We start from the raw sequence: 12,477 nt of genomic DNA, 5'->3' as shown, positions 1-12,477 counted from the left end.
TGCACCTGCTTACTGTCCTGTTGCACGGCGCTTCAGCTGGCAAAAAAGAGACAGAACCATCAGTACAAATCACAGGGGTTGAGTGTGTGTGTGAGTGGATGTTGTGTATACGTGTTAGTATGGTGTGTGTCTATGTGTCTCGATTCACCTTGTTCTGTCAAAGATACTAGAAAAGGTAGTATCATCAACTATGTTCTTTTTAGAGAAAAATCTTATCTGTTAGGATTTCCATTCAGGATTTAGACCGTATCATAGTCCTGAGACTGTTCTCAACAGAGATACAAATGATCTGCTCTATCATCTGATCATGGTGTATCTCTCTTTTTGTGCTACTGGATCTTAGCGTTTGACACTATTGACGACAACATTTGTTTAAAGGCTTAATACTAGGACCGTTACATTTCACATTTTAGGAAACATAGCGTTAGCTTTCACTGTTATGCAATCCTGTCCTCCAACAAAATACGACCCTATAGGTCATTTGTGCAAGAATCTTATAAAGACCTATATTTACATTTGACATTTTAGTGCCCTCTAGTGAGTGTAAAAATAATGCCAGAGTCGTGTCAGGTCTGCCGCCGTAAAAACGTATGATTGTTATTACCAATCAAAATGCGTGTTTATTTAAATGCAATGTGTGGAAATTTTACACCGATCTCACAGTCATTTGTACATATTTTACTAGGTAAAATATCACAACATCACAGCACAGGGACAGTTCTCATTAAGATAATATATTATATTAACTTACATTGCTACTAGATCAAAATCAACTGCGGGCGGCAGATCCTTTTCCTAAACTCTGGAATAACCTACCTAACATTGTTCGGGAGGCAGACACACTCTTGCAGTTTAAATCTAGATTAAAGACCCATCTCTTTAACCTGGCTTACACATAACACTAGCACATTTCTATTATTCAAATCCATTAAAGAATTGTTAAGGCCCATACACACCAAGAATGATAACTATAAAGATAATGATATTAGTGTCCACACCAGCTGACGATATCATCTGTTTATTCTCAGCGCAGCTGTGTATGAGGCTTTAAATTCTCAAGCTCGTTACAATAGGACAGATTCTGATTGGCTGTCAATGTTTGTATCGTTCATCAGCGGGAGAAAAAACCCTAACATGTTACATAGTACATAGTTACACTATTTCCCTGTTGAATACTGAAAGCTAATTTAAAAAGAATTTGTATTGTAAGAATAGTCATATAAATAAGGATCACTTGATGTGTGTGTGCGCATGTGTAAGTATGGTGCATGTATGTGTGTGTGTCTCCTCACTCAGCAGCTCTCTGTAGTCTTTCAGTTGTTCGGCCTGTGCCTGCACCGTTGCCTCGGACACCATCAGTCTCTCCTGCAGCTCGCGACTCTCCTGACGACTCACTGCGAGGTCGCCACGGAGACGCTCCGCCTGCTCCCGAAGCCCCGCCTCCACATACTGCCAGAAGCCAATGGCTCCGCCCCCTCCTGTGCTCGAACCACTGCTGTCACCCTCGACCTCTCGTTTCATTCCTACATCCTGATCACAAAACAAACACTGAATCCTTCACAAACCCACTGTTCTTACCTGAATGATGTAGTACTTCAGTCTGTACTTTGCTGTATGAAAATGAAGCTGGTTAGTGTTAACCAGTGCTAGTTATTTGGCTGATGAGTATTACCTGAACTGTGTCCGGGCCTGCAGGTTCGTGAGACAGCAGAGCTCGAGTCCAGAGAATGAGGTCCTGGTGCATCTCCTCTTCCACCTCCCCCTCCCGCAGCTTCACATTGGGGGCCCACGCTGCCCTGAGGGCCCTACATCTTCCCCTTCCTCTCCATCTTCATCATAATATTCTTCCTCCTCTTCCTGCTCTCGGAAACGTACAGTAAACTTCCTAGACTCACGGGAGTTTGGCCGTTCTGTTCACGCTTCTCCGACCCTCGACACCTGACAGATTCCTCCTCATCCGCTGCTAATCCAGACTCGTCTTCATTCAGATCGTTCCTGTGAGAGATACGATTGCATCAAAGCAGGAAGACGCCAGCAGACTCAAGCGATCTGAAGGGAATGGATTGGTACCTGGAGCGAGCGAGTGAGGAGCAGCCCGTCTCACTATTATCTTTGGTTTCTCTGCTCTGATGTATTGTGAGACATCAGCTTCCTGCCAAACTCCTCAGCTCTCTGTCAGAAGAACACGCACAGATACACTAACCACAAACAAATACTAAAGACTATTATTTCAGATTCTTAACTCTTTCCCTGCCAGCATTTATCATTTTTTAAGTTGCCATCCACCGCCAGTGATTTTGATGATTTTCCCTCCAAATTCAGTTCCAGTATATTTTGCCATTTAAATATTTGAATATGCATAACACAAGAATAAAGATCAGAGCCTCTTCTCTTTTCCAAAATGACATCTGGATAATATTCAGTATGATTATCAAAGCATAAATCCAGTTAATCGCTTTCAACAACACCTGCACAGACATTATACCACTTCCTGGATCAACATTTTACTCTGTAACATTATGTTGTTTTTAATTATATGCTGCTTACATTATTTTTAACATGCATTTGTTTGACATAAGAGATCGCTCCTTTCTCAGTCCTGTTCACTTGTGTTTTTGTTCGGGAGGTTTTGTACTTGTTCAGAAGATGTGTAATAGCGCCCCTGAGTGAAGACACGAGAAGCCATAAAAACTTGTCTGTGATGGGGAAGCACTGTCATTGTCTTCTAAAGACAAGATAACTTATCAATGGTTGGGGAAAGAGTTTAAAATGTGTATATGAATTAAAGATGTTGTCTTTTAAAAGTATAATAGTATTGGAGATGAAGGAGCTTCAAGCAACAAACATGAAATTAAACCATAAAACAAAAGTATTTTGTTGCAGCTGAATCTTTTAAATAATTCCTATAATCTTCAGGAGCTGTGGCCTTCATCTGGCCCAGTAATGGAAAGGTTTGTACAACAGATGAGCAACTCCATTTCTAACCCTGAGCTTCAGGAGACTCTGAATTAGTATTTCTTTAAGAGCTGTTTCTCAGAGGTTTTCTTCTTACCTGCGTGCTCGTCCAGACTCTGAGCCGTCAGTTTTGATCTCATCTTCCTCGATGCTGTCTGGGAACTCCTCACTGCTGCTGCTGTCACAATCGTTCTTCATCTTCATCACTACTGGATTCTAGAAAGAAACAAGACAAACACTAAATCTCTCTTCATACATCTCGTTCTTATATTTCTGTTCCAGAGCCAAATCACAGCCAGTATGTTCTACAGTCCAGCTGCGGCGTTTCTGGAACTCTAATTCATGAATGAGGCAGACCGTACACAGAACATCAACAGACACAAACATCATTTGGATAAATGGATAAAACATACAGACACACACACCACACACACGAGTACTGGCTGGTTATGTGTCTTCATTTCAGTGACGAGCTAGAGGTTTATTCAGATTTAGTGGCCCTGCAGTGTCCCACCTCCATAGTCGGTCTGGATCAGCACGGCCCGGTGCAGCACCAGCGCCGTCTCGCGGGCCCTCGTCAGGGTTTCCTCCAGCTGTTGGCGCAGCACCTGAAGCGAGTGCAGTTCAGTGTGCAGCGCTCCAGGCTTCTCAGCACTGCTAACGACACAGACGCATCAGAACAGAACCACTCACACACAGCTGCCAGGTGGCTCTTCAGCTCTTAAAGCAAGAGTTCAGACAACAGTGAACATTCTATCAACACACACTTGCTCTGTGACTGATGTTTGTACTTGCTGATATCATGTGAAACATGATGCACAGGTAGGAGTGTGAGATCTGAAAGCTTCAGCAGAGACAGATGTTTTCAGTGATAAACTGGTTTAATATCAGTCTCTTCCTCACACAAAGCATCACATGACTTCAGAAGACTTTGAATGCAAGAGTCATATCACATGGACGACTATTATGATATTTTTATTATGATTATTATGATGATATGTTTTTTGCTATTTGCCACTCAGGTCAGCATCATGAGTGATGGATTTTAACACGGAGTGTGTGCTGGAGTTCTGACCTGTCGTCCTGACCTTGGACATATCTGAGCTTCTCATAAACACTCTTCTCTGCTCTCAGAGCTTCATTCAGCGCCTGCTGCTCCGACACCAGCTGCTGCAGGACACACTGACACACACAGAGAACGTAAGTACACACACAGAGAGAACACAAGTTCACACACACACAGAACACAAGTTCACACACACACACACACACAAACACACACACTGGAGGAACGTAAGCACACACACACTAACACACACACTGGAGGAACGTAAGCACACACACACACACACACACACACACACACACACACGCTGGAGGAACGTAAGCACACACACACTAACACACACACTGGAGGAACGTAAACACACACACACACGTGCTCTCTCATGATGTTACCTGCTGATCAGAGCTTGATGTGTTGTAATGCCCTGCAGACAGAACCGAGCGCATCTCTGAGAGCTCCCGCTAAACACACACACAAAGGACAGAAAAACAATTACTACAGTGTTTCTCAACCTTTCTGACTCCAAATCCCGCTACTGTACTGAAAAACACTAACAACATGTTGCATTATACAATGTTTTCTTGTGTAAAACAAGGACACATCTCTGTTTATAATTCACTGCAATATATGTTACTGGAATGAATCAGACATGATGCAGAATTCATCAGTATTTTATGTTGTTTATTTATTTTTATTTTGAGTAATTCCAAAATACAAAAATTTGTATACACACCATCCATGTTAAAGATACAATAGTAATGCTAATCTACTTTGTCTTCTCCATTTGGCCACAGGTTTTCATCCACATCACATCTTATGAAAGAATCTTCTGGCATGCCTGATCCATCCCTGGCAATCTTCTGCTAATATGTCCAGGCGTCCAGCATTCATTGCGTCCAGGAGGGACATTTAATAATGTAGTTGGTCATATTTATAATTGTTTTTATAGCATTTAATTTTAAGATTTAAAATATATTTCATTCAAATATTACTGTAGAAATGTAGCAAATTGCTGCCTTATTCAGTTTTGTATTATTTTATTGTTTTGAATATCAGTTTAACAGTTGTGAAAACAGTATGTAAGCATGTGCAAATTGGCCTGTATGTACAAAGAGTTTTGGCAGTTGCTGTGTCTGAATGAGAAAAGATGTAGTCATTGAATGCATTTTGTGCCAAAGCAATGATAACTGATCCTCAGTTTAGCCCACATAGACTTCTGTTGTGCTCACTGTGTGAAGAGTTTAGCAAAAGTGACCTAAGTATTGAGAAATGTGTCCTAGCGTCTGTAAAAAACTGTAATGCACCGACTAAAGAATTTTTAAAAATCACTTAATTTATTCAATGAACACAGTAATAGGAAAGGTTTTCCCACATTTAGGACATGGATTGTGAAAAGTGATAACTAGATAAAAATGACATGATCTACATGTGTACCTGATTTAGTGTGTGTGTGTGTGTGTGTGTGTGTGTGTGTGTTTACCTCAGTCTCTTTGTATTTCTTAAGGGTCAGCTGTAGTTCATCTCTGATGGCTTGTACATCCAGATCACCTGAGCTGCTCATACACACGGCTGGTCATCATAAACGCACACACAAACATACACACACACACACACACACACAGAATGTAGTGAATCAATAATTTTAATTGATCTAATGTGGGAGGTACTGCAGTGAAAACTCACCCTGTGCCGGTTCTGGTGTGGAGTTCAACTCACTCGGACCCCGCAGAAACTCCTGCACACACAGCCAATCATTACTGTGGTACACTGGCACCTGGCCCATCATTGCCCTGGTACACTGATGCACAGTCCATCATTACCAAAGGTACACTGATGCACAGCCCATCATTACCAAAGTTACACTGATGCAAAGCCCATCATTACCAAAGTTACACTGATGCAAAGCCCATCATTACCAAAGGTACACTGATGCACAGCCCATCATTACCAAAGGTACACTGATGCACAGCCCATCATTACCAAGGTACACTGATGCACAGCCCATCATTACCAAAGTTACACTGATGCACAGCCCATCATTAGCAAGGTACACTGATGCACAGCCCATCATTACCAAGGTACACTGATGCACAGCCCATCATTAGCAAGGTACACTGATGCACAGCCCATCATTACCAAGGTACACTGATGCACAGCCCATCATTACCAAGGTACACTGATGCACAGCCCATCATTACCAAGGTACACTGATGCACAGCCCATCATTACCAAGGTACACTGATGCACAGCCCATCATTAGCAAGGTACACTGATGCACAGCCCATCATTACCAAGGTACACTGATGCACAGCCCATCATTACCAAGGTACACTGATGCACAGCCCATCATTACCAAGGTACACTGATGCACAGCCCATCATTACCAAAGTTACACTGATGCACAGCCCATCATTAACTTGGTACGGTGGTGCACATTGTAAAAAAAGAACAGAAGTGAAGCATTTTTACTCTACTGCAAAAGTACTTCAAGTGTCTGTACTTTCAGACAATTTTCTTTAGAAAACTTTACTTCACAACATTCCAAAGTATAATATTGTTCTTTTTAATGCACTACATTCCATATTAAACATTATTTAATACTTAATTACATTAGAAATCTATTACTTTCTTTTACTAAGTAAAAGTAATTCAAAGATTTACTTAAAATACAAGAAATCAGTCCATTTTTTATGTAGTTAAGTATTAATGATAAAACGAACAACAACTTTTATTTATGAAATGAAGTGCCGTAAAAAGTAGGCTTTAGTGAAGTAAATAATATAATAACACTGATACACTGCAGATACTTTTTACATTTACTTGAGTAAAGTAAAAAGACTTCACTACAGTCCACCTCTGTGGAAGAGAACAGGCTATCCAAAATCCTAAATATTTTTAAATCCGGTGCTTTTGCATGTATTTTTCAAACTCTTCTGTCATCGTCTCATCTCGTATGTCTCACACCTCACTCTTCTTGCTCAAATGATAAATGAAATCTGATCCATGATGTGACTGTCGTTCAGCACGCTGCATAGAGCAGCCACGTTCAGTTTTAATTGTAGTGTCTGTGCTTCACACCGGTAAAACCGTTAACACCGTCTATAACAGCAACCCTAGCTTTAAGGATCTTAAGGATCTTATCTAAGCAGGAACAGCATGTAACACTCAAAAGACAAAGGAAAACTTGAAATGGCAACATATGACCCCTTTTAATGAGAAAAAGCAGACGAATATGTCAGTTGTTTTTTAGTCAGTCTGATTCTCTTTCACTGAACAGCTATAAAGGCACGCCCTTCATGAGGTTCCGCCAAGTGTGTGTGAGTGTGTTTGACCTGTAGGAAAGTGTCTTTCTCCTTGAGTACGTCCTGAAGTCTCTGCAGCTCTCTGGACGCAGAAACGTCCTTCTCTCGCTGCCTGTTCATGTCATTCAGCTCCTGTTCTCGCAATGTTAGTTGCCTCCGCAACTCTTGCAACTGACCCGATTGCTCGGAAATCACCCGGCCCGACTGCTGGCTGTAATCCTGAGAGACCAGAACATGTCAAACATGATGAAGAAATCAGCCAGCAGACAGTAATGAACTGACAATCAGCTGCACCTTCATGTCCTGATCTCTGGAGCTGATGGTGTGGAGCAGCTCCGTCAGCTGTCTGTGGTGTTCCTGTGCCTGCCGGCTACGGTCTGACATCACTTCCTGAAACAGATGCTCTTTCATGGTCAGATGGGACTGGAGATCATGGAGCAGGTCAGCAGTGGACACTTCTTCCAGCAGCACTGACCTGAGCTCCTGCAAACACACACACCCATCACAAGTGGCCATGTGTGTTTAAAGTGTGCATGGGGACATCTGTGTTTGGTGTGTGTGTAGCATTAACTGACTGATGCATAACGCCATGAGCTGCTGAAATTGAATGCTCTAATCTGATTGGCTGCTTTTATGCATCCTTCAGATGTTTCTGTGCACGTTTACATCAGTGCATCCGATGCAAAGCTGTGGTTTACACGTTCCAGTAGAGTATAACACCAGCGGCGGCAGGGGTTTGAAAGCGACCGATAAAGCACATTCCCTGAATGTAACAAGCAGTTTTAGATAAAAGCGTCTGCTGAATGCAGAAATGTAAACATCAGACAAGCAGAGATCCTGCTGCTTGTGTTCATGAGGTGATCAGATGTTTTCAACAGACAGAAAGCACTGCTGTAGGGTGTGTGAGACTAGCCTAGTGTGTGTGTTACCTCGCTCTCTCTGCTGTGTGAGCGCAGCGCCTTCTGCAGCTGCTGAATGATGCCGTCTCTCTCCTGTACAGCGAGTGTGTGTTTCTCATCGCTCTGCTGTTTCAGCCACTCCAGTTTCTGGCACGTTTCCTGCATTCTCTCCAAATCCAGATCCTTACTGCGCACCAGAGCATCCAAACCCTGCACACACAGAGTTTAGACACAGTTAAGCAGACAGTGGCTACGCTTACATGCACAATTTTGGTTCAGGTTCAAAACTGATGAATCTGATTGTAGTATTTACATGAACACTAAATAAAGTGATGGGGTTGATGTGCGCTTTTATATGTTACAAGCTTCAAATCGGAATAGATTTTTTTTTTCAATGTTTGCACATAATAACCAGTCTCCTACACTCTTTATTTGTTTTTAAGAGCAGAATTTAATATTTTATCTATTTATGGATATATATATATATATATATATATATATATATATATATATATATATATATATATATATATATATATATATATATATATATATATATATATATATACCACTGTGCCATGCTTCTCATATTTATCATGCAGTAAAGAAGTCCCTCCCTGCGCCCCAAACTGGGTTCCTGTGGATGAGAATCCAAAAGAAGGACTGCTGGGAGGCTGTGCTGCTCCACCTCACAGCTGCCAAGTAAAGGAGAGTTTTATAATGACAGGACACTCATTCATACACACCTTTATTCAAAATTAAGAGCCGTTGTTCCGAACATCATACATCAAAACGCTATTTCTGCATAATTGCACAAGCACAGTCCTTTCAGTTTCAGGTTTCAGTCTGATCGAGTGTTTACATGGGCTCTCAACGGTGTTAGAAGAGGAATAAACCACCCCCTTCAATCGAATCGAAATTTAATTCTGATCGAGTTCAGTCGGATCGCATAAGGAGTTTCATGAAGGTTTTTCAGTCTGACTGAGCAGTCAATCCGATTACAAACAGATTATTGGTTATTGGTTTAAACGTAGCCAGTGTGTGCATCAGTGCTGGTCGTGACACACACCGTGATGGTGTCGTTGTTGTTATTGAGGACACAGCGCAGTCTCTCCAGGTCTCGCTCTTTCTCACGGAGCACCAGCTGCAGTCGACGCACCTCACCGTCCTTCTCCTCCAGACAGAGGAACTTCTCATCGATTGAACGCTGAAACACAACACAGATTTCAGCTAGACTTCCAGAAGAAAAGGAAAGTGGTGCATCTGATCACCTGAGTAGATCTGAGGAATCAGACACAAACACACACTCACTGATAGAGGTTTCATCACCTCACTATCACGTGACAGAAGATGCAATAACAGTGTGAATAGTGCAGTGGTTTCAATCCTGAAACCCGGTCTCTCTTATCTGACACACTCAGCTCAGTTCATGGAGCCCTTTCCTAACGAGCTGATGATCTGAATCAGGGGTGTCAAATAAAGGAGACACATAAAATACACAGACCAAAGGGTCCCTAGGTCTTAATTTGCTGGGGTATGTTTGTAGCAATAGCCAAAAATACATTTTATGGATCAAAATTATACATTTTTATTTTATGCCAAAAACTATTAGGATATTAAGTAAAGATCATGTTTCATGAATATATTTTGGAAATTTCCTATTGTAAATGTTATCAAAATTAATGTTTGATTAGTAATATGCATTGCTAAGAACTTCATTTGAACAACTTTAAAGATGATTTTCTCAATATTTCATTTTTTTTTGCTCCCTCAGATTCCAGATTTTCAAATAGTTGTATCTCAGACAAATATTGTCCTCCGAACAAACCACACATCAATGGAGAGATGATTTATTCAGCTTTCAGATGAAGTATAAATCCAAATTTAGAAAAACTGACACTTAAGTTTTGTGGTCCAAGGTCACATTTGATTTTAATTAGAGCTACCTAACTTCCTGTGTGGGGGGGTCTACAAGAGCCAGACAGGACAGAATAGATGTGATGGATCACACACCTCCAGCGCGGCGTCTCTGTCTCGGATGCGGCTCCTTAGCGTCTGCAGCAGCGCGTCTCTCTCCTCGCGACTGCTGGAGTCACACGAGTCAAGCTCTGCATACTCCTGGAAGTAAAACAAAGCTGAAGTTTGACACAAAACACAAGAAAGGTCCCGTCTTCATTCCAGTATAAGGGAGATAGGGACCTGCAGCAGCGCGTCTTTGCGGCATAAACTCTGCTGGAGCTGTGCAATACTTTTGTCCCGGTCAGTGATTTCTGAGCGAGTCAAGGCTTCACAATCTCTCAGCTCACACACTTTGACCTGCAGCTCAGACCGCAGCTGCTCAACCATCTCACGCAGCTCCTGTAACACACACACACACACACACACACACACACAATCAGAATCACAGAAACAATGATGGTTTCCGAAACATTCCTATTGTCTCATCTATTTCTGGTGTTGCCCCAAAACTCTCACTGTCTACAGATCATGTTCACATTATATTTACAGGACTGAGGACCGTCATTACATGATTTCTATGTGATCGGTTCATATTTTGCTTCATTCACAGTCATATCCATTATGTTTTCCTCATCGAGGCAACCTGTGCTGTTCTTCTAGGAAAAATATTAACAATATGTATTATAACAAAACCAATTGCAACCAGTAAATAAAAATTACTACAAAAAACATATCTACACCAAGAAAAGACAGCCACCATCAGAAAAACATGATCATACTAGTGTCACATGCTTATGCAGAAAATCAAAGGAAAGCAGTGAAACATGAACAAACAAACCTATAACAGTGACATCTGCAGCACTCTGATGTGTTCACACCACGGTGAGATCATCTGGGCTCAGCGCGCAGGTGAAGCAGACTCACCTGGTTGTGTTTGTGACTGACGTCTCTGTGCTGCAGCGCCTCCTGGAGGTCATTCTGCAGTCGTTCTCGCTCTCGCTTCAGATCCTCCAGACGTCTTTGAGTCAGTCTGTGAGCGCACTGACTCGCCTCCAACTCCAGCTGACACGAGAACAGAGAACTCTGGGAGCCCAGAACCGAACCCGAGTCCACGGCGCCGTGTGAAGACTACAGAGAAACCGAGGGAAACACTCATCAGGAGCAGCTGCAGAGCACACAGTACAGCCTGATGCTAGCAACTCCAACGTCACGGCTTCAGTGTGTGTATGTGTGTGTGTGTGTGTGTGTCCTCACCTTTTTGTGTGTGTTTGTCTCCCAATCTGTGTGTGTGCTCACCTGTGTGTGTTGCAGCTGCTGCTGGTGGGTCTCTGTGATTTTACGCAGTGTTTTGTTCTGGCCCTCAATCACACAGCACAGCTCCTGAGTCTACACAGACACAGGTGAGGACACACACACACACACACACACACACAAACACACAAGAAAAAAGTGACTGAAAACTGGAATGAACAAGGACTGGATTCATAAAACATTCTTAAGAATTAATTCTTCTTAATTGCTAGTTTGGTTTTATTTTCTAACTTAAAGTTATTCTAATATTTTGAAGTAAAAAAAATCTTAAAATCATCATAATTAAAGGGACAGTTTACCCAAAAATGTAAATGATCATTATTTCCCTGCAACAGAAGTCAATGGGACCAGCAACTGTGTGGTGACCCACATTCTTCAAAAGATCTGCTCAGATAAGGAACTCATGTTTTTCTACTTCATAATCAAGTCAATCATACAGCACAGATACAGTAACTAAAATCAGCAGATCCACCCGTCTCTTCACAGGATTTTTACAAATGACAACTTTTAATACACAGCAAACTACAAACCTGAAATTCAGTCAAAAAGCTATTGAGATGTGTTTTTTTTTTTTTAGTTTATGAGGTTGATCAATACTGAATCTTTAGCAAGTATTTCATGTGATGTGATGTGGTGTGTGTGTGTGTACGCACACGTGTGCGTGCATGTCTGAGTGAGTGTCTGTGTGTGAGTGTGTGTGCGTGTCTGTGTGTGTGTGTGTGCGTGCGTGCCTGTGTGTGTGCGTGTCTGTGTGTGTGCGTATCTGTGTGAATGTGTGTGTGTGTGTGTGTGTGTGAGTGTGTGTGTGCGTGTCTGTGTGTGTGCGTGTCTGTGTGTGTGTGTGAGTGTGTCTGTGTGAATGTGTGTGTGTGTGTGTGTGAGTGTGTCTGTGTGAATGTGTGTGCATGTGTGTGTGTCTGTGTGTGTGTACATGTGTGTGCGTGTGTGTGCGTGTGTCTGTGTGAGTGTGTGTGTGTGTGTGTGT

General features: G+C 42.0%; 1 protein-coding gene across 1 annotated transcript in view; it reads right to left on the bottom strand.

Annotated features, from left to right (window-relative positions):
* Positions 1-3,136: 3,136 nt before the first annotated feature.
* Positions 3,137-12,477, bottom strand: part of LOC113046243 (myomegalin-like) — a 25,869-nt gene continuing 16,528 nt past the window's right edge. The window contains exons 12-25 of the mRNA XM_026207187.1: positions 11,478-11,567; positions 11,106-11,309; positions 10,422-10,580; positions 10,236-10,340; positions 9,292-9,429; positions 8,253-8,432; positions 7,618-7,806; positions 7,354-7,542; positions 5,705-5,756; positions 5,502-5,590; positions 4,414-4,482; positions 4,031-4,137; positions 3,470-3,609; positions 3,137-3,171 (exon numbers count right to left, since the gene is read on the bottom strand). Of these exons, the coding sequence (XP_026062972.1) occupies positions 3,137-3,171; positions 3,470-3,609; positions 4,031-4,137; positions 4,414-4,482; positions 5,502-5,590; positions 5,705-5,756; positions 7,354-7,542; positions 7,618-7,806; positions 8,253-8,432; positions 9,292-9,429; positions 10,236-10,340; positions 10,422-10,580; positions 11,106-11,309; positions 11,478-11,567 (1,746 nt within the window). The remainder of the gene's footprint in view (positions 3,172-3,469; positions 3,610-4,030; positions 4,138-4,413; positions 4,483-5,501; positions 5,591-5,704; positions 5,757-7,353; positions 7,543-7,617; positions 7,807-8,252; positions 8,433-9,291; positions 9,430-10,235; positions 10,341-10,421; positions 10,581-11,105; positions 11,310-11,477; positions 11,568-12,477) is intronic.

The sequence above is a fragment of the Carassius auratus genome, chromosome 27 (assembly GCF_003368295.1).
Source record: "Carassius auratus strain Wakin chromosome 27, ASM336829v1, whole genome shotgun sequence".
Classification (NCBI taxonomy): Eukaryota; Metazoa; Chordata; class Actinopteri; order Cypriniformes; family Cyprinidae; genus Carassius; species Carassius auratus.
This window is presented reverse-complemented; position numbering and strand designations above follow the sequence as displayed.